The sequence below is a fragment of the Palaemon carinicauda genome, chromosome 23 (assembly GCF_036898095.1).
Source record: "Palaemon carinicauda isolate YSFRI2023 chromosome 23, ASM3689809v2, whole genome shotgun sequence".
In the NCBI taxonomy this organism is placed as follows: Eukaryota; Metazoa; Arthropoda; class Malacostraca; order Decapoda; family Palaemonidae; genus Palaemon; species Palaemon carinicauda.
In genome coordinates this window covers 110,533,059-110,560,080 of record NC_090747.1, presented here as the reverse complement: position 1 = coordinate 110,560,080, position 27,022 = coordinate 110,533,059, and the positions used below count along the sequence as shown (strand labels likewise).

The window sequence follows — 27,022 nt, the reverse complement described above, 5'->3', positions numbered from 1 at the left end:
CTGCAGGACAAAGGCCTCAGACATGTCCTTAACTATGTCCAACACAACAACAACAAATACATGCGTTCCTACATCACTGCAGGACAAAGGCCTCAGACATGTCCTTAACTATGTCCAACACAACAACAACAAATACATGCGTTCCTACTTCACTGCAGGACAAAGGCCTCAGACATGTCCTTAACTATGTCCAACACAACAACAAATACATGCGTTCCTACATCACTGCAGGACAAAGGCCTCAGACATGTCCTTAACTACGTCCAACACAACAACAACAAATACATGCGTTCCTACATCACTGCAGGACAAAGGCCTCAAACATGTCCTTACTCCTGTCCAATACAACAACAAAAAATAAAGGCGTTTATACTCAACTGCAGGACAAAGGCCTCAGACATGGCCTTACTCCTGTCCAACCCAACAACAAATACAGGCGTATATAGTCCACTGCAGGACAAAGGCCTCAGACATTTCCTTATTCGTGTTCAATACAACAACAAAAAATACAGGTGTTTCTAGTCCAATGCAGGATAAAGGCCTCAGACATGTCCTTACTCCTGTCCAACACAACAACAACAAATACAGGTGTTTCTAGTCCACTGCAGGACAAAGGCCTCAGACATCTCCTTATTCATGTCTGAGGTTTGGCCAGTTTTTATCACCACGCAGACAAACTGCAGATTGGTGATGATTGGAGAGTTTCGTCTGATCACTCACAGCAAACCAACCTAGCATGGGTGGCCTTGGCTAGTATAGAATTGGAGCTCACGGTGATACATAAACCTTTCACCACGTTAAGGTATCCCCACTCAACACATCACCAAGTAAATGGATTTATGAATTTAGGCCACATAGCTCAGCGTTGGGGCCAGCGGGGCCATTCTGCACTGTGATGAAACTGAGAGGAAAAATCTGTAGTTGTAATATAAATGGAGAAAATTAAGGCCTTTAGTTCGAAATTAGCTTTAATCTTTTCAAGAGTCCCGACAGATGGCGCTAGTATGCGCTTCTGGCCGGACTACATAACAGAATAAAACATAAACTAGAAAAACACTCAAGTACAGACCTCCACCACGGCAGCTTATTTCTCGAAACCAGCTTGCCTTTCACAGAATCAGTTTAAATCGTAGACGTATTTAAAGTCTGTGTCACAACCATGTATGAACTTGGGGTTAAGGTTAAATCATTCGACCTTGACCTTGACCTTTGACCTAGGATTTTCAAAATTGAATCACTTCCACGTCAATAATAATAATAATAATAATAATAATAATAATAATAATAATAATAATAATAATCCCTGAAAGTTCCACTACTCTACGAACAAAATTGTGGCCAGGAAGTTGTTCACATCCATTTATCCCCTCGTTGAAAATAAATCACTTATTCTTTAATGGAAAAAGATGAAAGCTATCATAACGCGTTTATTATTCAGATTATTCCCACGTATTTCATCAAGCCTTCGCGCACAGGAGCATTTCCATAAGAGGCCTCCTTCTTCCAGGCAAAATGAGACGCCTCAAGTGTGAAAACCTTTTGAACCTTCATCCTGTCGCATCTTGCCGGCAAAGGTTTTATCTTTTCAAATGTTGTTTTCGCGGTAAATAAAAAGCATTTCTAAAGATACTGGCTACAATAGCCATTGAAAAAACAGCAAGTTTTCTGTAGGAGTCAAAGGTCCTTTTAGCTAGATGCGAGACATCGAATAGGAAAACAAATATAGAGTCGTGGTCTTAAGATATCAAATGAAAGGGATTATACAAGTGCAGTGACAAAGTAGGGATCCATAGTTCTGTATGATAAGTTTCTTATAATTAAAAACAGAAAAGGTGCAATAAGGAGAAAAAAATCAAAATATATATATATATATATATATATATATATATATATATATATATATATATATATATATATACATATATATATACATATATACATATATACATATATATATATATATATATATATATATATATATATACATATATATATATATATAATTTCCGGTCTCTCTCCATACCTCATATAGGGGGTAGAAGTAGCAGTCATACACTGGTGAGAGGGGTACGCGTGTGTGCATATCTACTGTATATATATATTTATCCGTCATTTTTGACGGGTCGCTTGCACCAGAATATAATAACGAATATACAGTTCTGCGGATATATCTGAGGTTTTTATGCCAAAAGACCAAGCGCTGGTGCCGAAGAGGCCATTCCGTACCGAGGTACCGCTGAGGAAACCCATCCCCGAGTCGCACTTTGAATTTTAAGCTGTTTCTAGACCACTGCAGGACTAAGGATTCAGGCATGTCCTTATTCATGTCTGGGGTTTGGCCAGTTCTCATCACCACGGTGGCCACTTTGGATTGGTGATGGTGGGAGATTTTCATCTAAGCGCTCACTGCAAACCAACGTAGTATGGATGGCCCTGACGAGTACACCTTTGCTAATCCTTGCAATCCACAAACCCATTCACCGCTTTAAGGTATCCCCACTCAGAAAGGAAAAAATATAAATTTTAGAGATCAAATGTCCTTTAGGATAGATCTTAACTAAAGTAATCAACAAAGAAAAAGAATACAATTGATTTAAAGCCATATGCAGTCACACATAAACAACTGCGTCAAATGCAGTGAAGGATGTTATAAATCAACAGTAAAAAAACGATAAGACACAGCAGGTGGCGAGCGCCGTCTGAGATATTCCAAAATTTCCACCACATAACTCTCACAAAACTTTTCAATATGTTTTTGCATGACTCTCTGCAATTTGCCCACTGATCATAACACCAAAAATAGCTTTATGTTGGTTTAAACGAATAAAATAGAACATATGCATCCATATTCATCTTAAAAAAACTTCTGAGGCATAGCTTATGTATGCACAATAATAAAGGGACAACTGTATATATGTATATATGTATGTATGTGTGTATATATATATATATATATATATATATATATATATACCTTTATATATATATTCAATGATAAAGGGACTACTGTATGTATGTGTGTATGTATGTGTGTGTATATATATATATATATATATATATATACAATAATAAAGGGACTACTGTAAGTATGTGTATATATGTGTATATATATATATATATATATATATATATATATATATATATATACAATATATATTTCTGTATATATGTACGTATGTATGTCTACGTATACATACATGTGTAAACGTACGTGTCAATACATAGAAATGCAGATATCTAGGGAAAAAAAAACCAGGAAAAAAGGTTAAGAGTATCGCGAAATTACATTTGATGACGCAACTGAAACAAATTACAGAAGTTATACAATTATCGAAGAAACCATTAAACATCTTTATCGATTTTCGGTTATGAGACTTCAAAGAACATTTTGCCGATATGAGTTCGATAGCTTATAATATTACTAAAGAAATAAATAAGATAAACGCATAGTAAGTCAATCGAGTATTAGATAATATAAGTAATTACATGGGTAAATGAAGGTAGATAAGTATAAGGATACTATAGGTTATTATATGGGTAAATGAAGGTAGATAAGTATAAGGGTACTGTAGGTTATTATATGGGTAAATGAAGGTAGATAAGTATAAGGGTACTGTAGGTTATTATATGGGTAAATGAAGGTAGATAAGTATAAGGGTACTATAGGTTATTATATGGGTAAATGAAGGTAGATAAGTATAAGGGTACTATAGGTTATTATATGGGTAAATGAAGGTAGATAAGTATAAGGGTACTTACCACGTTTGATTGTGTTTTCCAAATCAATCGAGTAATAGATAATATAAGTAATTATATGGGTAAATGAAGGTAAATAAGTATAAGGGTACTTACCACGTTGGATTGCGTTTTCCAAAGGGTAGAATTCACGGGATCCCGACATTGCAGAGGACTCATCGGTACCTGTAATATGAAATTCAAATAAGTAATCAATTAAATATTATGAAAATATTTCTAATACATCATTATATAACAAAATATATTTACATTTAATTAGAACGACACCATACGATAGCTAATGGGTAAATTATAATAACCCCCATATGATGATGATGATGATGATAATAATGATAATAATAATAATAATAATACGATTAATATAATAATAATAATACTAATATAATAATAATACTATTAATATAATAATAATAATAATAATAATAATAATAATAATAATAACATAATAATAACAACAACAACAACAACAATAATAATAATAATAATAATAACATAATAATAACAACAACAACAACAACAACAACAACAACAACAATAATAATTACAAATATGGGGGGAAATATAACGTGGTGTAAGGGTTTCCGTATCGTCATGATTAGCAAAACTGTACTGGTAAGGCCACCCATACTAGGTTGGTTTGCAGTGAGCGATCAAACTAAAGTCTCTCACCATCACCAATCAGCACTGGCTAGCGTGGTGGTGAAAACTGGTCAAAGCCCACACATGAATTGATATGTCTGAGGCCTTTGTCCTGCAGTGGACTAAAAGCGACTGTATTTGTTGTTATTGTTGTAAAGTAGGGAAGCTAAAAGGTAGGTGTAACTAGAATAGTGCCTACAGTGAACCGTTTGGGGTGCGTTGATAGTACTATCCCTTCTCTGATTGTATTAACCCTCTCCGAAGGACGATATAGTAAGGAGTATAAAAGCTAAAAAGGCGGGGAGTGAGGGGGGGGGGGGAATAAATACCATACAATTCCTTGCATGAGCAAATTACGAGCCATTGCAACGATCGAGCTGGTAATACAATTGCTGTCTATTATAATGTATTAAGAAGCCTCATTTACCTATCAAAGTTATGTAAGTTAACAAAATGTAACTTGTATTGTATCTAAACTTATTCATAAGTCCGTAATGTTTGCAATTATTCATGTGGGAAATACATATAGTGTAGGCACGTGTTGAGATGGATGGTGGGGAGGGAGTGACGAGGGCTTGGGAGGAACCTGTAAGGGGGGTAGATGGAGAGGGAGACAGAATTAGATGGGGAGATTAGGTGAAGGAGGAAATGGAAAGAAGAGGTTTGCTGGAAGAAGGCATTGGAGAGGGCGCATCAGGCAACCGACCCCTTAATGTAAGGGTAAGGTGAAGGATGATATGGAGAGAAGAGGTTTGGTAGAAGAGGATGCCTTTGATAGAAGGCATTGGAGAGGGCGCATCAGGCAACCGACCCTTTAATGTAGGAATAACTGTGGGAATGATGTGGGGAATCCATAATAAAAAAAAAGCCTATGAATAAAAAAATTGATATATAAATATAATTTCACCTTTCAACGCAAATATTCAGATGTAGCTTTACTATTATCAGTTAATATTTTCCATGCCTAATTAAGGCATGGGTCAAAATTTGCATCATAATTGAAAATGATGAATAGCTTATTACCACCATTTATATCTATAACTTGTTTATGATTATGGGCACCATTTATAAACATATTTTTCAAAAGCCCAAGGAATATCAAAATCATTCAATAATAAAATTCGAAGCAAATTTTGAATAACTGAAAATCATAGAATTCAATTCTTAGGATTTCTCACGGTATCTACCAGAGCGTAATTCCAACTAGAACGGGCACTTGGTAGAGCGCATACCTTCGCCACGGCCACTTTTGTCACTAAGAAAACTGATGAATTATGCACACTTTGGCACTATTTTCATTGATATAAAATAAAAATTATCTACGATAAGGTAAAAAAGACGATTTTGACATTTTTGTGACCTTGACCTTGATTTTTGATCAAATCATTCCCAAAATCTAATCAAATTATCCGAGGATCAAAGCCAATCCTCCCATAAAATTTCATATTCGCCCACTAGTGCACATTTTGGCACGTTTTATGGAAATCAGATAAAAATTGGCCATGATATAGCAAAAAGACGAATTTGACCATTTTGTGACATTGACCTTGACTTTTGACTCAATCACTCTCAAAATCTAATAAAATTGTCCTTGAATCATGGCCGATCATCCCACCAAATTTCATAAGATTAGGTCAAGTAGGTTTTAGGATATGCGAATCACATACACAGATAAAAAAAAAAGATCCAAATTTCGTGAGAGCAAAGATATTTTGACCTTTTTGTGATCTTGACCTTGATCAGGTTGTATATCGTAAGATATCGAATTGAATTACTCAAATTTAAGCACTAGTTTCACGCAAATCGGATGAAAATTGACCACGATATAGAAAAGGACGTTTTTGACCTTTTCATGATCTTGAAATTTTGACCCAATCACTCCCAAAATCTAATAAAATTAACCTTGGATCATGGCCAGTCATCCCACCAAATATCATGAGATTTGCCCGCGATATCGCAATAAGACATATTTTACCTTTTGGTGAACCTGACTTTGATCATGTGTTATATCACAAGATAGGCAATTGAATTATACATATTTTGACGTTAGTTTTATGCAAATCGGATAAAAACTGACCATGATATACCATGATATTTCCTTTCCTCACTGGGCTATTTTTCCCTATTGGAGCCGTTGGGCTTATAGCATCTTGCTTTTCCAACTGGGGTTGTAGCTTGGCTAATAATAATAATAATAATAATAATAATAATAATAATAATAGGTTTTTTACCTTTTCGTAACCTTGACCTTGACCTTTGTCCCAACCACTCCCAAAATCTAACCAAACTGACCTTGGATCATGGCCAATCATCCCACCAAATGTCATCAAATTCGGCCCAATAGTTTTCGAGTTGTGGGAATCACAAAAAACACACATACAAAATACACGTATATCAAAACATAACAACAACAACTTATAGTGGGGGAAAATATAATGTAGTGAAAGGGTTTGCGTCTCGTCAAGATCAGCAAAACTGTACTAGTCAGGCCAGTAATCCTTTGAAGAACATTTTAGCATCATAAGAATATCTGATCTGCAGGTATTTATTTTTTCCGCCACAGCCATAATAAGTAAAACAAAATAAATATAAAGTGCTTCAATTTCTTACACATGCTTACATGTTTTTGAAAATATATTTATAAATAACAATGATATTGGATATCAAATCTAGACTGAAAATCTCTCGAAACTCAGAAAAAATAATAGTTTTATTCTAATATAATTTGTCTAATCTATTTCTGTACGTCTGACAGGTCCACATACATTAGAAAGTAGATTCCCCTAAACCACATTTCATCCAAGTGCTTTTCAATCGAGTCTAACATGAAATAAAAAAAAAAAATCATCTTCATTGTGTGTCTTTTGTACTCGTGTAAACCTATATAAACCTTATAAATTGATAAAAGCTAGTAAAAAATATCGATAGTCACATTAATTTTAATCTGAATGCATGAAAGAAAGCACTAGGCCTAGGCCAAATTATAGTGTGTATATACACACATATATGGTTATTGAAATACAGTACGCATAATTAATATATATATATACAGTATATATATATATATACATATATATATATGTATATATATATATATATATATATATATATATATATATATATATATATATATATATATATATATATATATATATAGCGTATGGTGTTTAAAGCCGCATGTGAAAAGGCTGCAGGTATATAGATAATGTGCGAGCCTCCAAGTTGAAAAAAAAACAAAAAACGAATTGGCTAATCTCTGATTTAATATTTTCATTTAATTTCGGATTTATCATAAACGTTTTCAATATTTCTATTGTTTCAATTGTCCTATAACAACTACAGTGCAGGAAGTTGTTGTCTCTATCAACAATTTTCCTATAGCTATTTTATAGGATATATGAGATTGGCCGATAAAAATCAATAGCGAGTCGTAGGACATTGGACACCCATTACAACTATGGGGAAAACCTCTTCAATTGCAATATGAAGTAAAAATTGAAAGGTTGAACAACAGAATGGATGAAAGTAAACGTGAACGAAGTGGGTGAAGCTATATAAGAATTTACAGGTCTCTTACAAAGACCTATAAGTCATGCCTATAATAACCCAACATTTGTTTATAGATAAAAAGCTAAACATGCATATACACGAATCTGTAATATACTGTACTTCTAAGTTACCATGTTTAATCCTTTGATGTATTTTTACCTACTAACTAAAGCGTCTCTCAAAATGAATAAAAAATATCGTAACGTGTTGATAAACAATTTCCTAATAGTTCTCATCCGATTTAATAATCAATATTACTATTTTTCCATGATAAAACATCCCCACATTGCAATTCTTGTTGCAAAATAAGAATAAAACAAATAATGGATGTCATACGGGGCTGTACAGTATAGGTCAAAACAAAAGAATGCAATTCATGCGCATTTCACATACGGCAAAGCCGCTACTGTTCTATAAACTGCATAAAAAATACAGTAAACCTTTTATTTGTAGCCATTTAATACCTTCACAGTATACTTAGCAGACGTGTTACAATTAATTTGGAAAATATATGGAGCTTTTCTTCAATTTCCCACATGAATACGGCATTGGTTATATCGGCTCCTAGGCCAGTGGTTAAAAATTTCTTAATTTTAGATACAATTTAAATCATACCTGGCACATCCATCCTTCTTCATATTGTTGTTCTCTCTTAAGCAATATACGTCCTATCCATAGCTATTTTCGAGATATCCCAAATACAGAATTAAAGGAGTTATAGGCCAATTTCAGGGACGTAAATTTGAACACACAGACACAAGAGGATATAGGAGGCAACTGACAACAACAGTTCAGGTTTGCCAGGTTGGCCTTTTTTCAGGCCAAAAAAATCTCAAATATGGCCTTTTTTCGTGGCTAATATCTCAATTTGGCCTTTTCGAAATTGATTGGCCACAAATCCTATATTTTTACCCCTTTTTCTACTAATGGTTTGGCCTTTTAAAGCTTAAGTTCTTTAAAAGTTGGCCTTTTCTCTATTAAAAAACCTGGCAACCCTGCAACAACTTAAGTTTTAGCTTTGCCGGTCAGTGTTGCCAACCCATGCGATGATGCATCCTATGAAATTAGTAGCTTATGTGACGAATACATATAGTAAGCTATGATTATACATAAATTATACATATAATAAATCTACATATACGTTTCTGCCGGTGGATAAAGTAATTTATTCGTTATTTTAAAAAAAATCAGGAGTTTGTGGCATTTACGGATGGTTGGCAACCCTCGTCGTTTGCAAGACTCAAGAACTTCGGCGTTCGGCCTCTCAGTTTAAATTTTGTAGTGAAGTGTTAACCGTCGATTTTGAACGTATGAATATCAAATTCAAGCCATAAGGCGTTACTGCCGAATTGCCGGTTGCATTGCCCAAGGCAATCCGCTATGGGATGGTTTTGCCAGTCACGGTACTACGGTAGACAGTGACCACCTTTCGGTAGGCGGAATGGCGGGGCTCATGACAGCCATTTCTTTAGGTTTGTACCTTTTATTATTAGAGTTGTTTATGCTTCCAGATTATTCTGCTTTTGAAAAGCATATTTATAGATTATTTTTAGATAGATTTTGTGTATTTCGTATATTTCAGCAAGTCTATTAGGCTATAATTTTCTTGGCGAGTATAGCCTACCGCTGTTGCCATTTCTCCACTTGAAATCTATAGTTATATCCAAATATGAATTAACAAAAAGAACTTTATTAACACCTGCATATAAGACTATAATTTAAAGGTATTACGGGACGATTTATATAGAAATTAACATATTTATTTTGATATTAAAGAACCTTAGTGTCATTGCAAGTTTCGGTACCCTATGTTAGGTTAAGTCAGGATATCTCACTTGGGCCTCGTAATTATTTTGGACGTTTTACCACAGAAATATAACTTTAACTTTTTTTGTTATTCTCGTGATGTTTACTCTTTTTTGTATGCGTATTTTTAACTAGTATGAAGTATTACATAGGCTTAGTATGAATAGCGAGTTGCTTAAATCAAAGCAGATTTTGTTTTTATCATTATACGAAATGTGCCCTTCTCATATCGATAGGAAATGGTGGTTATATATATATATATATATATATATATATATATATATATATATATATATATATATATGCATATACATATATATATATATATAATATATATATCTATATATATATAATATATATATATATATATATATATATATATATATATATATATATTTATATCCTTTAATATTGCCAGAAAAATTTAAATCAATCAATCAATCCTTTAATACAATTTAACTAGTAATTCTACATCCGGAATATAATGAATGCATGTTTGTATATTAAAGTTTGTAGATTATACACATATGTTTACACTTTCAAATATCTAGGCTATTGGCTTCCAACATTGTCTAAACGTATATATTATTTCGAATTTGGATGATATATATATATATATATATATATATATATATATATATATATATATATATATATATATATATATATATATATATATATATATATGATAAGTCGTACTACCCTTACCAAGATTTGAATCCAGGTCTAGGCATGAGATATATAATTACCACCAAATTTTGAACCATCTCTGTCTAGGCCTAAGTTCAAATGCTGGTCTGGGTAGTAGGAGGACTTTGCGTGATTTCCTTATAGGTGTTAGTTTTTCCTAAGGTAAAAGGTTTTTGTATTGTTAATGAGTGCAGATTTGTGAAATATATATATATATATATATATATATATATATATATATATATATATATATATATATATATATATATATATATATATATGCTCAAACCTTTTCACCACGTTAAGGAATTCCCACTCAGATATATATATATATATATATATATATATATATATATATATATATATATATATATATATATATATATATATATATATCAAATATATATCTGAGTGGGGATTCCTTAACGTGGTGAAAAGGTTTGTGCATTGCCATGATCAGCAAAGTAGTACAGGTCAGGGCCACCCTTACTAGATTGGTTTGCTGTGAGAGATCAGAGAAAAGTCTCCCATAACCCCAATCCCCAGTCGACCAGCGTGGTAATGAAAACTGGCCAAACCCTAGACATAAATAAAGACATGTCTGAGGCCTTTGTCCTGCAGTGGACTAGAAACGGCTGCATTTGTTGATGTGTTTGGTTTATGAAGTTTATTTTTTTATTATAATAAGTTATTATTATTATTATTATTATTATTATTATTATTACTAGCCAAGCTACAACCCTAGTTGGAAAAGCAAGATGGTATAAGCCTAAGGGCTCCAATAGGGAAAAATAGCCCAGTGAGGAAATGAAATAAGGAAATAAATAAATGATGGGAACAAATTAACAATAAATCATTCTAAAAACAGTAACAACGTCCAAATAGATATGGCATATATAAACTATAAACAACGTCAAAAACAGATATGTCATATATAAACTATAAAAAGACTCATGTTAGCCTGGTCAACATAAAAACATATAGGTGTGACTCAATATTTTCATCACAGCTGTTACCTTCCATATAATAATTGTGCTTTAAAATATGTACGGCATAGAAAGTTAATTTTATTGGGTGAATAACTGACTGACTTTTGCTCTTGAAATATATAGCATGGAACTTTGACTTTTCGGTTCTGAATGTATAAAAATATCGTATAATACTCGGTACACATTCTGATTTCTCGGGGTTATGCAATCTAAAACCGACTCAAAAATATTTATGAACGTGAAAATCGTTGAAAATTGTATACAACATTGACGAAGGAAATTGTTCGACTTTCTTAAATTTAGCTATTTTTGACGAATAATGTTTTATAGTATTTATTTATTTAGTCATGTGAAAGTGTTTTAATCAAAGGGAATGTCATCCACTCTTCTAGGAGGACACCCCAAAATGAAACCATTGTTCTCTTGTCTTGGGTAGTGCCATAGCCTCTGTTCCATGGTTTCCTACTGTCTTGGGTTAGAGTTCTCTTGCTTAAGGGTACACGCAGGTGCACTATTCTATCTGTTTCTTTCTTTGTTGCCTTTCCTCACTGGGCTATTTTTCCTATTCGGGCTCTTATAGGTCATCTAGCATCCTGCTTTTTTTCAACTAGAGTTGTAGCTTAGTAGGCCTATTCTAAATCTAATATCATACCTAATTTCAATTATTTAGGCTTTATTTATTACCGGCTCACTAATTTGTAATATTTATGATGAGAACATTAATTTTCCTTGCACGCCCTTATTTTATGGTCAAATAGGCCTACCAGTTATAGGGCCTTCAGAAATAGACAACTTAAAGTATGCCTACTACCGGCATCACTAGATTTCACTTTACGTTTCCAAAATTATTCTTTTTCAGCTGATGTTTCAGTTTCACATAAACTGAGACTTTACCGCTTGATCTTTTACCTCCATATATCCGAGAGTAGTGTCTGGTAAGGCTACGAAATCCTATTTTCTCCTGTATATATGTTAACTTCTTTTATCAAGGTCCCTTTCTGAGTGGTGATACCTTAACGTGGTGAAAGCGTTTGTGTATCCCCATGATCAGTAAAGCTGTACTAGTCAGGACCCCCCATACTGGATTGGTTTGCTGTGAGCACCAATCCACAGTGATGAAAACTGGCCAAACCCCAGAGATGAATAAAGACATGTCCGAGCCCTTTATCCTGAAGTTGACTATAAAAGACTGCATTTGTTGTATATCAAGGTATTATTCATTAGATAAAGTATAAAGTATCTAGGTTTCATAAGTTATCGTTTTGTGGTTTTGTCATACATCTTTAAAGTCGCCGTCAAAGATTGGAGGATATAGTACGGTACAGTAAAAAATAGCTAATATTATAGAGCTTACACAAAGTCTTGTACACTCGATCACTTACAGATTCATTAGTTTCACATTAAACCACTGAAAATATGGGTTAATATATGAATAAGGAAATGATGAGTTTACGAACATATATCAAGATATGGTTCATGAACGCTAATAAATTATTAGCATTTCATTGATAGAATGCATTCGATATTCCATTAGAAATTTAATAAAACGTTTTTAGAAGGGGTTTTATCTCTACCAAAGCGGAAACTTAAAAGAATTCGTATTGTCTTGCAATTCAAAGATAAAAAGCGTAGGCCTATAGGTGACTGTATTCAGATGTTCGTGGTCAGGAGCTTTTAAGAAATATTATTGCCAGATCAACAATACTTAGATAAGTATAAGTATTATGTAGCCTTCGAAACCTAAAACATGAACACTAGGACTGACAGTGAACTTTACAATTAAACCAAGTTGAACTCAGAATAATGTGTAGACTTGTATTGTATAATTTATAAATTTATTTTACGTGTTTATTTGTGGCATTAGGAATGAAGACAAACTACTGCTCACGTCCAAAATGTTTCAGAAATTTAAATTTACTAACTTGGAATTTAAATTAAATGATTGACATATCTTCCCAATAGGCCTAATTACTTGGTTCCACTTACCAAGTACTGTAGTAGGAATTTTTTCTTAATAGAAAGTATTATATTTGTTAGACGATGTCTATTGTCCCTTAAGAGCTCTGCTTGGTTTTGAAATACAGAGTTACTGTGTCTATCACTATCTCTGACCAAAAATGAAGAAATACAGTAGGTGTACAATGGGGCTCATGAATAATAAAGGCGTCTTATTTCATGCAAGCCAAAAATCATGATATCACAGAAATCATGAAATAAATATAACCAAACCTTTAGTCTGTTTAACTATACGTTATATTAGATAAATCATCTATTTCTAACATACAGTAGGAAAGCTAAATATGAAATGGCATTAGGCATACCTACAAGAGACGACAATCGCAGACTTTAAACGTATAGATAATACATTAAGAATTTATATTGATAAATAACATTTTACAAATTACGTACCTATATAGTTCTGATTAAGGCCTCCCATGCGCTGTTACTCGTTCGAGAATCTTTAAATGGAAAGCTAAAGGCGATGACGGTTGGAATTATTCGGTTTTAAATTGTTTAACCACCGCTAGATGGCAGTAACTTACGGGGCGAAGTCAACTGCTTAAGTCTGCGTCTCGCTAATTATGAATCATATGTACAGGGGTTATATGAATGATTTTAGATAAGAGTGTGGAATTATTATTATTATTATTATTATTATTAGCTAAGCTAAAACCATAGTTAGTAAAGCAGAATTCTATAAGCCTAGGGGCTCAAACATGAAAAAATAACCCAGTAAGGAAAGGAAATAAACTAGAGGAAAAGTAATGAACAATTTAAATGAAATATTTTAAGAACAGTAACATTAAAACAGAGTTTTCATGTATGATCTATAAAAAAAGAGACTTTCATCAGCCTGATATGCGGTATTCACTCTTTTCAAGCCGGCTAACACATGCAACGTGTTCGCCTAGCATTCGGCCAGGACCGTGAATTTAAGCTGTTTGCTGGGGAGGCCTCTGCTGTGGTTGGGCACCACAGTGAGGGGATGGGCTTGTCCAGCTGACGTTTTGGTGAGCATCAATTCTGATGAAACTAGAGCTGAAACCAGACACCTTTAACATTTAAGTAGATCATTTAAGGTTTATAACACAGCGTACATTTCATCATTATTATTATTATTATTATTATTATTATTATTATTAATTGCTAAGCTAAAACCCTAGTTGGAAAAGCAGAATGCTATAAGCCCAGGGGCTCCAACAGGGAAAATAGCTCATTGAGGAAAGGAAACAAGGAAAAAATAGATATTTTAAGAGTAATATTAAAATAAATATCTCCTATATAAACTATAAAAACTTTAACAAAACAAGAGGAAGAGAAATCAGATAGAACAGTGTGCCCGAGTGTACCCTCAAGCAAGAGAACTCTAACCCAAGATAGTGGAAGACCATGGTACAGAGGCTATGGCACTCCCCAAGACTAGAGAACAATGGTTTGATTTTGGAGTGTCCTTCTCCTAGAAGAGCTGCTAAAGAGTCTTACCAAGAAGAAAGCAGCCACTGAACAATTACAGTGCAGTAGTTAACCCCTTTGGTGAAGAAGAATTAGAGCTTATTTATGCGTTCTTTGTATAAAAGAAATCCCACCGCCTATTTCCTTTTGAATTACTGATAATATAAACATGCTTTCCATTCATCTGAGTCTCGGTATACTCCCGGAAGATAATTTTCACTTAAATTGCCCAATTATAACTTAACAAAGGTGGGAGACTTATTTATGCTCCAAGGAAATTTCTCAGACTTTTTTTTTTTTTTTTTTTTTTTTTTTTTTTTTTTTTTTGACGAAGTACCTGTCGTACCGTAATCTCCTCTGGCCTGAAATATTATGGTTTTGTTTCTTGCAAGACGGGTGGGTAATTTTCTTTTTCTTTTTATATCATTGTAATTCAGAGGCGTTTGTAATTTTTATCTAGATTCTAATGAATAATGGCTTTGAATTACCGATATTATTATTATTATTATTATTATTATTATTATTATTATTATTATGTGATCTTTGACCTTAGCATGTATTAATTGGCATGGATTTTCATACACTCAGATATGAACCAAGTTTGAAGTCTCTGTGACAAAGATGTCCAAACTTATGGTTGATTATGGGAATTGGACATTTTGCTTGGCCGTGACCTTGTCCTTTGACATTGACCTTCCAAAACCTAATCAATTCCAACTTTTTATATAGCAGTTAATCCCTGCAAGTTTCATTACTCTACGATTAAAATTGTGGCCAGGAAGCTGTTCACAAACACACACACACACACAAACACAGACATGGGGTAAAACATAACCTCCTTCCAACATCGTTGGCGGAGGTAGCATTGAGAAGGAATAGACTCTCGTGTGTATTATAGCATTTATTATAGGAGAAGGACACTCCAAAATCAAACCATTGTTCTCTAGTCTTGGGTAGTGCCATAGACTCTGCACCATGGTCTTCCACTGTCTTGGGGTAGAGTTCTCTTTAAAGGTTTAAAGGCCGCTAATGAATGACAGAGGTAAGGGACAGTGACATTGCCCTATCAAGCAGGACAATGCTCTAGAGACTGACCATATATACATATGATTAGCGGCCAAGCCCCCTCTCCACCCAAGCTAGGACCAAGGAGGGCCAGGCAGTGGCTTCTGATGACTCAGCAGATAGACCTATAGGCTCACCCAAACCCCCCATCCTTAGCTCACAAGGATAGTGAGGTTGCAGTGACCAAATAATCTTATGAGTTTGAGTGGGACTCGAACCCTAGTCTGGCATTCACCAGACAGTGACGTTACCACATCGGCCACCACACCATTTTCTCTGCCTCGTGGTTTAAATGTCAAGTTTTTATAGTTTATATTCATTGTTTCTCTTGTAGTTTATTTATTTTATTTTTTCCTTTCGTCACTGGGCTATTTTCCCTGTTGGACCCCTTGGGCTTATTTTTGGCTTTTTTCTTGTGAAAGTAATCCAGAGTCATGGTTTGACAAACACAGCGGTTCCTTTCAGTATTTATTATTCAAAACTCACGGTGCAAGACACAGTTCAGTACTGAATACTGAGAATAGTATATACAGGAAGTGAACAATGATTATGATAGTTAACAGCAATAGCAGTTAAGAACTATTACAGCAATAATTAGCTTAACAGTTATATGAATATTACTTCGGAGAATAACAATAGTTAGACAGTTAAGTATACAAACTATCTCACTCCCCTTCTTATTTATAAGACAATATATGAATAAATCGGGAATATAAACAAAATAAATTTACTAAATAATACAAGAATAAAATAACATAAAATAAATAATTGCTATTTAACAGGTTGCATTTATCAAGACGAGTATTATTGCCATAAGCAATTCTGATCGTCTTCTAACTCATTCTCGCTGTTAGAACATTCATCCCAGAATTCCTCCTCTTCCGATTCATAGGATCTTTTACTGGGATCTACCTGCAAACGACTTGGTGGATGGCGCTCCCGAGTAGACCGACGTATTCCTCCTGAACTACTTCCAATCCCTGACTCTATTCTGATGACTTCTTCATCTGAAAGATCAGCCCATGCGGTTTCCCAAGAATAATTGCTTTCAGGTGCCTTCTCCAGCTCGTCAAAATGTCTTATCTTTACTTCGTCTGTTATTGTCTCTGCTGGGGTTAACTTATACGTCCAGCCACCACGAAGTATTTCTATAACTCTATATTTCTTCGAAAGATATGGTGCAAGTTTACCACCTCCACAACGGCGTCTCTCAGCTGTCGATAACTTCAATCGAACCAAATCTCCAACTTTGAAAGCTTTGCCGTAAGACTTCCGCTGGTTATTCCTAATCTGTTGTGCCATTGCAGTCTTGTTCCGTGCGACCTTAATAATTTTCTCAATTTTATCTACTTTCTCTCTCACAAATCTTTCCGCGATTGCTGCATTACCCAAAGAGTCCGGTTGATAATCCTCATCTTTGGAAGTTTCCTTTTTTAGAACCTCCTCTGGACGTCGAGCCGGAGTCCCATAGACGAGCTCATGTGGAGTAAATGTAGTCGTAGTATTTACAGCTGTATTGTGAGAGAACTGTACCCTGGGTATCATTTCAGGCCAAAGATCCATATTATTGTGACACATGCAACGAACGTTGTCTAATAATTGATTTTGACGTTCTACCTGGGCCTGACTTCTTGGATGGTAAGGAGAACCAAAGTCCTGCTTAATACCAAACATGTTACACATTGCCTTGAAGATATCAGCCGTAAAATGTGATCCTCTGTCCGACATTATGACACGGGGCACCCCAAACATGCAAATCCATCTTTCAACTAGAGTATCCACTGCTGTTTTTGCTGAACAATCCTCAAGAGGTACCAAAACAACATAGCGAGTCAAAATATCTTGCATTTGAAGGATATAACGATATGGATGTGAGGATGAAATGGGAAACGGACCCATGAAATCAACTTGCACCTGTTCATTCATGTATTCCGGGAGCTCGCGGTTCTGAAAAGGGGCCTTCCCTGGATGCTTCGATCTTTTGTTACTCCCACATGCTTCACATTTACTGACATGTGCATGGACATCTGCCTTCATGCGAGGCCACCAGAAACTCTTCCGAGCTCTTTCCCATGTTCGATCACGACCCATGTGACCACTCATTGGACTGTCATGAATCATTTGAAGTGCATAGAGTCTCATATCTTTAGGTATTACAGGTAACCACTCTTCTTTCACGCCATAGGGATGTTCTTGTGAGCGTCTTCCTTTATAATTTATATAACACAGAATTCCATTTTTAGTAATACCCAAACGGTTACCATATTTGGCAAGCTCATTCTCCTCTGACACACACCCCGGTGAACTCGTATTTTTCATAAAGTTCACTACTTCCCTGATCCCTTCATCGCAATGCTGTTTTTCTAACATTTCATTGGGATCTACAAATACTGTGGCCCACTGCTGAGAAGATCCTACTGCTATACTTGCAATATGCGATACCAGATTTCCATCAGCACCAACTCTCGACAGATAATCAGCCATGGACATCACAGCACTGCGACCACTTTTATGAATTGGATTTATGTCAAACTGCTGAATTGTTTCAATCCATCTCCCTCGACGCCCTCTCTCTTCTCTAATATCCAGGGTGTTTAGCCATCTTAGTGCCTGATGGTCCGTTATCAGATCAAACGGTGCAGAGGAGAGGTACATCCGAAATCTCTTTATCGCCAGGATAACCGCCAGTAATTCCTTTTCTGTCGTTGAATACCTCTGCTCGGATTTGGAGAATGTATGGTGGTAAAAGGCAATTGGTAACAGTTCCTTGGATGCTGACTTGTTGGCTAACATTGCTCCTGCTCCAACATCACTTGCATCAGTAATCAAAACAAACTGTTTACTATAGTCAGGGAGATGGAGTGCCACAGCATTTGCTACCTGGTTTTTAAGCCTCTCAAAAGCCTCAACCATCTCGACCGACCAATGCAATTTCTGGTGTGGGTTTTTTTCCAAAGCCTCATACAGGGGCTTAGCAATCTGTGACATCCCTGGAATCCATTTTTGCACATAAGAAAATGCCCCAATTGCCTGACGCAACTGCCTGACAGTCAAAGGCCTAGGAAGATCCCTCAGTTGATGAACTCTTTGCTCACTAATGCGAAGCATGCCATCACCAACCACAGAACCCAGATACTCCACTTCACGAACCCCAAATTTACACTTATTCGGGGCCAGCGCAAGCCCAGCATCACGAATCCTGCTCAACACATTTCTGAGCCTTGCTATGTGTTCTTTCCATGTTGAACCCCAGACCAGTATGTCGTCGAGATAACACAATGCATCCGTATAGTTGCAATCACTGAGTATTGTAGCCATCATCCGTTGAAACGTATAACCTGCCCCTTTCAGACCAAAAGGAGTTCTACCATGCCATTCAAACTGCCCCCATGGGACTACAAAGGCTGAGACCTCACAATCCTCCCTCCGAAGAGGCATCTGATGGTATCCAGACTTTGCATCAAGCACTGAAAAGTATTTTGCCTGACCAAGTCTATCAAGAAGATCCTCGACGACAGGAATTGGATGCAATGTTGCTGGCTGGGACACGCTATTTACTCCCCTATAATCAATAGCCAACCGAAGGCTTCCATCAGCTCGACGAGCGCAAACAATAGGAGCTGCCCAAGGGCTACATGATTTCTTTATTACGCCCATATCCTGAAGTTTGCTTAGCTCCTTCTTGACTTCTGCCTCCAAAGCAGGTGACAACCGCCGCGGTCTATTTGCTATTGGTGCTGAATCTGGGTTAACTCTGATGGTGTGTTCCACCCCTATCTGTACCAGCGGCAGTGGGCCTCCATTATAGAAAACATTCTTGAACTCATGAAGTACCTTGTCCATTTCCTCTTTCTGCTCAAAAGTAAGAGACTCTCCAAGGATAAAATTTCCTCTTTTCCCTTCAATTGAACTTGAAAGGCTATGGTTGCCATCGTATCCTACCACACTGGGCTCTAGTTCCCCGATCTCCTCTCCACTCTGCACAGTTTCGCTTTTATCCGATACATTTGCAACTCTCACATACATTTTCTTCTTGATTGAACCTTGGATGCAGCAATGAGGGGGGGCAACCGGAGAACCCTCAGGGCGTCGGGGACACAACAGATACTGCTCATCTGGAACCATCCCATCAGCTGAGCAGCATATAAATAATTCTGTCCTAGGAGGTATCACAACTGCATTCTCAGCTCTAACAATGAGCTTCACCACTCCATCAGAGCATGATTTATGTGATTGTGTCCTTTCCCCCGTATTCAAGGGCAATGATAATTTTATTGAATCCACTCGCAACCTCCCTTTTGTCAAATCTAGAGTGACTGTGCCAAGTTTTATCCACAAGTCCATCCCAAGTATCACTCTAGTAACAAGTTTAGATACCACAACGAACCTATGTTGTCTCACTATGGTTTAGCCTAACTTTATATCCATCAGAATTTCTCCCTCAATTTGAAGTTCTTCACTGCTCGCTCCGCAAGCTGTAATATTACTCGAGCTGACAAGAGATTTCTGAGCATCACTCAAGATATCCTCAGAAACTAAGGAATAATCACTTCCGGTGTCCACCAAAGCATTATACTTAGTTTTCATCATCTCCACAGTAACATAATTTGTAATATTTTTCAATATCCGAGTTGCTGTTTGGCTGGAGAGCACATGCCGATATCTCATTTGACCCTTCACCCTTGGCTGTACCAAAGCCACAGTGCGTTGGAAAGCGGAAGTAGAATTAAATTTTACAGACTGCTCCAAGCTCCTGTGTGGAGCAGTCCTCACTGAAAATTTCCTCCTTGAACCTGGGGAGGGTACCAAGCAGGATTTTCATCTTTCCTTCGTGCACATGCTTTCCATCCACCCGCATGTGTCATTTTACAATAATAACACTTAAATTTACGAGAAGTATAGGATTCCCTCTTCTTGCTGCCCCATGATCCAGCATTAGCATTTCCTCGTACAGTTGCAACCTCCATATTTTCCGGTGTGTCCTCCATCAAACAGACATTGGACGTACCCTCAATTTGATTCACATGGACACTGGGATTCCTAGGTCCTGTAGCTTTAGTTGCTCGTTTAATAGACAACGCTGCCAATGCAATTTTTACCACCTCATCATACGACTTGGCAGTCTCCTCTGACTCCATCCACTTCTCTCTAATCAATTGGGATCGAACATCTGCATCGTGCAACCCCGAGAGAAATCGCCATACAACACGCTTCCGTACAATATCAGTTGGTTCTTTAGCAAATGCTTGACCTGCCAACAGTTGCAGACGAGTCATATAATCACTCAGACTCTCCCCCTGCAACTGTATAGATTCCTCAAACCTCAGAATCCTTACTTCAATTGCATCCGCCGTGAGAATCCGCTGCGCAAGTCTGTCCATAATTGCAACATCGTCCTTACCCCACTCAGGGTCCTGTAACGACTGTTGCTCAACATAGTTGGCTGTTGGTCTCCTAAATTGTAATCTCAGCATGAGGGCCCTATATCCTGCGTCGCGCCAAGACGGTACTCCTCGTAGTAAGTTTGCTTGCTTGACTAACGAGAAATGCGATGAAAAGGACTGCCAAGACATTGGAGACACATCATCCCCAAAAGACACACTCAGCATAATCTCCTTTGCAACAGGGTTATGTTCGGTAGGCGTGGATTCTGACTTGCTGCCACCAGTCATGGTTTGACAAACACAGCGGTTCCTTTCAGTATTTATTATTCAAAACTCACGGTGCAAGACACAGTTCAGTACTGAATACTGAGAATAGTATATACAGGAAGTAAACAATGATTATGATAGTTAACAGCAATAGCAGTTAAGAACTATTACAGCAATAATTAGCTTAACAGTTATATGAATATTACTTCGGAGAATAACAATAGTTAGACAGTTAAGTATACAAACTATCTCACCAGTAAGGAAAAATAAATACAAAAATGATAAATTCTAAAATATGAAAAACGGAAAAAAAACAAGTCGAATTACAAATAAGATGAATGAAATGTTATTTAAAAAAAAGTTTCTATACCAAGTTTTAACTAAACTATATCAAATATCAGCTTAATGTTTTGAATTTAACCCCTGCATTTCTATTTATAGGCTCTTTCCCTTTATCGGTTTTTAGAATATATTGCGAATGCGCTAATATCCATTTGTACTGTTTAGAGCAATAATCCCAAAAGGATTTTTGTAGTGTTTCTCTTTGTGTAGTGTTTGTCTCTTTGTAGTGTATCTCTTTTTGTGGTGTTTCTCTTTTCTATGGTTTCTCTTTATAATGTTTCTCTTTTTGTATTGTTTCTCTCTTTGTAGGGTTTTTCTTTTTGTAGTGTTTCTTTTTTGTATTGTTTCTCTTTTTGTAGGGTTAATCTTTTTGTATTTTTCTCGTTTTGTAGTGTTTCTCTCTTTGTAGTGTTTCTCTTTTTGTAGCCTTTCTTTTTTTGTAGTGTTTCTCTTTACAATGTTTTTCTTTTTGTAGTGTTTCTCTTTTTGTGGTGTTTCTCCTTTTAGTGTTTCTCATTTTGTATTGTTTCTCTCTTTTGTAGTGTTTCTCTTTTTGTAGTGTTCCTCTCTTTGTATTGTTTCTCTTTTTGTATTGTTTCTCTTTATAATGTGTCTCTGTTTGTATTGTTTCTCTTTGTGTAGTGTTTCTCTTTTTTATTGTTTCTCTTTTTGTAGTGTTTGTCTCTTTATAATGTTTCTCTTTTTGTATTGTTTCTCTTTTTGTAGTGTTTGTCTCTTTATAATGTTTCTCTTTCTGTAATGTTTCTCTTTTTGTAGTGTTTGTCTCTTTATAATGTTTCTCTTTTTGTATTGTTTCTCTTTTTGTAGTGTTTGTCTCTTTATAATGTTTCTCTTTTTTTATTGTTTCTCTTTTTGTAGTGTTTCTTTTTTTGTATTGTTTCTCTTTTTGTAGTGTTTCTATTTTTGTAGTGTTTCTTTTTGTAGTGTTTCTCTTTATAATGTTTCTCTTTTTGTAGTGTTTCCCTCTTTGTAGTGTTTCTCTTGTAGTGTTTCTCTTTATAATGTTTCGTTTGTAGTGTTTCTCTTTATAACGTTTCTCTTTTTGTATTGTTTCTCTTTTTGTATTGTTTCTCTTTTTGTAGTGTTTCTCTTTATAATGTCTCTCTTTTTGTAGTATTTTTCACATTGTAGTGTTTCTCTCTCTTTGTACTGTTTCTCCTAGGGGGAGAACCGCAGAGTCCCGTTATAAAACCGATAGCAAAGCGCCGGATGACAGGTCCACGAGATTTATATTGGCACGGTTATTGGTAATATCGCTGGCAGCGCTCGTCTCTCGGCGTTACCCTTTGTTGTGCCCTAATGAATTTGATTATCCTTGACTGCATTTAACACGATACTTGCTTTTCCGTTTGATTGCGTTGGGGGTCTGTACTATGGGAGTATCTGGATCGAATGGGTTATTTGTCCTTTTGGGGGAAGGGGTAGGGTGGAGCTCTATGGGGCTGAAAGGGAGCTCTATGGGGTCCAGCTGAAAGGGAGCTCTATGGGGTCCAGCTAAAAGGGAGCCATATGGGGTCCAGCTGAAAGGGAGCTCTATGGGGGTCCAGCTGAAAAGGAGCTGTATGGGGTCCAGCTGAAAGGGAGATGTATGGGGCCCAGCTGACAGAGGGCTCTAAAGGGTCCAGCTGAAAGGGAGCTCTCTGTTGTTAAGCTGATAGGGAGCTCTAAGGGGCCCAGCTAACAGGAAGCTCTATGGGGTTCAGCTAAAAGGAAGCCCTATGGGGTCCAGCTGAAAGGGAGCTCTAAGGGGACCAGCTTACAAGGGGGCCGGGTGATTTTTGGAGTTCAATGTAAATTGCCTTCGACCGGAATAGATAGCTGTAATAGTCAATAATTAATTTTACTGTACAATAAAAAAGTTAAATTGTGAAAATAAAATGCGATGGCTTTATATTCCAACATTGATTACTTTTGATTGGAATAGATAGCTATTATAGTCAATAATTATTTTTTTTACTGCGCAATGGAAAAATTAAAGTGTGGGAAGTTGAAAAGTTGAAAGAATTTTATGCTCTAAAAATCACCTTGAAAACCCTGGCAGAATTTAAAAACCCTGGCAGAACTCTTAAAACCTTTATGGAAATGACCCCAGAGTGTGAGGGCATTATAAAATCGTCTGAAAAATATCACGATTAAGAATCTTGCGAAATGAGCTTTCTTCTTTTTCTCCAAAGAATAATTTTAATTTTTATATTAAATGAGTAAATATATCTAGCTTTTCAAAGAAACTTCTGTGGATTTAATCAGCAATTATCGTTTAGGAGAAGGATACTCCAAAATCAAATCATTGTTCTCCAGTCTTGGGTAGTGCTATAGCCACTGCACCATGGCCTTCCACTGTCTTAGAGTTTTCTTGCTTGAGGGTACACTCGGTCTCACGCGGTTTTATCATATTTCACTTCCTCGTGTTTTTTAAGGTTTTATTTTTTATATATGAAAGATATAATTTAATGTTGTTACTGTTCTTAAAATATCTTATTTTGATTGTTTATTCCTTGTAGTTAATTTCCTTGTTTCCTTTCCTCACTGGAGCTAAAAGAGGTGGCCATGGATACAGAATTATGGAGGATGACTATCCCATGAAAAGTCCTGTCTTATGGCAGAACATTATTATTATTATTATTATTATTATTATTATTATTATTATTATTATTATTATTATTATTATTATTATTACTACTTGCTATGCTACAACTCTAGTTGGAAAAGCAGGATGCTATAAGCCTAGGGGCTCCAACAGGGAAAATAATCCAGTGAGGGAAGGAAACAAGGACAAATAAAATATTTTAAGAACAATAACATTAAAATAAATATCTCCTATATAAACAATAAAAACTTTAACAAAACAAGAGGAAGAGAAACAAGATAGAATAGTGTACCCGAGTGTACCCTCAAGCAAGAGAACTCTAACCCAAGACAGTGGAAGACCATGGTACAGAGGCTATGACGCTACCCAAAACTAGAAAACAATGGTTTGATTTTGGGGTGCCCTTCTAGAGGAGCTGCTAGTGTTATAGTAGTACAGTAGGTAAGAGATATTTGGTGATGCTTGGAAATAGGAGACTTGAGGAATGTATCTGATGGGCTTTGTAAGAGGAATGTATCTGATGGGCTTTGTAAGAGGAATGTATCTGATGGGCTTTGTAAGAGGAATGTATCTCATGGGCTTTGTAAGATGAATGTATCTCATGGGCTTAGTAAGAGGAATGTCTGTGATGGGGTTTTTAAGAGGAATGTATCTCATGGGCTTAGTAAGAGGAATGTCTGTGATGGGCTTTGTAAGAGGAATGTATCTCATGGGCTTTGTAAGAGGAATGTATCTGATGGGCTTTGTAAGAGGAATGTATCTGATGGGCTTTGTAAGAGGAATGTATCTCATGGGCTTTGTAAGATGAATGTATCTGATGGGCTTTGTAAGATGAATGTATCTCATGGGCTTAGTAAGAGGAATGTATCTGATGGGCTTTGTAAGAGGAATGTATCTGATGGGCTTTGTAAGAGGAATGTATCTGATGGGCTTTGTAAGAGGAATGTATCTCATGGGCTTTGTAAGAGGAATGTATCTCATGGGCTTTGTAAGAGGAATGTATCTGATGGACTTTGTGAGAGGAATGTATCTCATGGGCTTTGTAAGAGGAATGTATCTCATGGGATTTGTAAGAGGAATGTATCTCATGGGCTTTGTAAGATGAATGTATCTGATGGGCTTTGTAAGAGGAATGTATCTCATGGGCTTTGTAAGATGAATGTATCTCATGGGCTTAGTAAGAGGAATGTCTGTGATGGGGTTTGTAAGAGGAATGTATCTCATGGGCTTTGTAAGAGGAATGTATCTGATGGGCTTTGTAAGAGGAATGTATCTGATGGGCTTTGTAAGAGGAATGTATCTCATGGGCTTAGTAAGAGGAATGTCTGTGATGGGCTTTGTAAGAGGAATGTATCTCATGGGCTTAGTAAGAGGAATGTCTGTGATGGGCTTTGTAAGAGGAATGTATCTCATGGGCTTAGTAAGAGGAATGTATCTGATGGGCTTTGTAAGAGGAATGTATCTGATGGGCTTTGTAAGAGGAATGTATCTCATGGGCTTTGTAAGAGGAATGTATCTGATGGGCTTTGTAAGAGGAATGTATCTCATGGGCTTAGTAAGAGGAATGTCTGTGATGGGCTTTGTAAGAGGAATGTATCTCATGGGCTTAGTAAGAGGAATGTCTGTGATGGGGTTTGTAAGAGGAATGTATCTCATGGGCTTTGTAAGAGGAATGTATCTGATGGGCTTTGTAAGAGGAATGTATCTGATGGGCTTTGTAAGAGGAATGTATCTCATGGGCTTAGTAAGAGGAATGTCTGTGATGGGCTTTGTAAGAGGAATGTATCTCATGGGCTTAGTAAGAGGAATGTATCTCATGGGCTTAGTAAGAGGAATGTCTGTGATGGGGTTTTTAAGAGGAATGTATCTCATGGGCTTAGTAAGAGGAATGTCTGTGATGGGCTTTGTGAGAGGAATGTATCTGATGGGCTTTGTAAGATGAATGTATCTGATGGGCTTTGTAAGAGTAATGTATCTGATGGACTTTGTGAGAGGAATGTATCTCATGGGCTTTGTAAGAGGAATGTATCTCATGGGCTTTGTAAGAGGAATGTATCTCATGGGCTTTGTAAGAGGAATGTATCTGATGGGCTTTGTAAGATGAATGTATCTCATGGGCTTAGTAAGAGGAATGTCTGTGATGGGGTTTGTAAGAGGAATGTATCTCATGGGCTTTGTAAGAGGAATGTATCTGATGGGCTTTGTAAGAGGAATGTATCTGATGGGCTTTGTAAGAGGAATGTATCTGATGGGCTTTGTAAGAGGAATGTATCTCATGGGCTTTGTAAGAGGAATGTATCTGATGGACTTTGTGAGAGGAATGTATCTCATGGGCTTTTAAGAGGAATATATCTCATGAGCTTTGTAAGAGGAATGTATCTCATGGGCTTTGTAAGATGAATGTATCTGATGGGCTTTGTAAGAGGAATGTATCTCATGGGCTTTGTAAGATGAATGTATCTGATGGGCTTTGT

The 27,022-nt window shown here is 36.2% G+C and overlaps 1 protein-coding gene across 1 annotated transcript; it reads right to left on the bottom strand.

The window, feature by feature from the left end:
• Window positions 1-22,301: 22,301 nt before the first annotated feature.
• Window positions 22,302-26,717, bottom strand: LOC137617735 (histone-lysine N-methyltransferase 2D-like). The gene is made up of 4 exons (XM_068347732.1): window positions 26,074-26,717; window positions 25,026-25,983; window positions 23,299-23,534; window positions 22,302-23,016 (listed from the first exon to the last, which is right to left on the bottom strand). Exons 1-4 carry the CDS (start codon window positions 26,715-26,717, stop codon window positions 22,302-22,304), a joined length of 2,553 nt encoding a protein of 850 aa, XP_068203833.1.
• Between the last annotated feature and the right edge of the window lie 305 nt (window positions 26,718-27,022).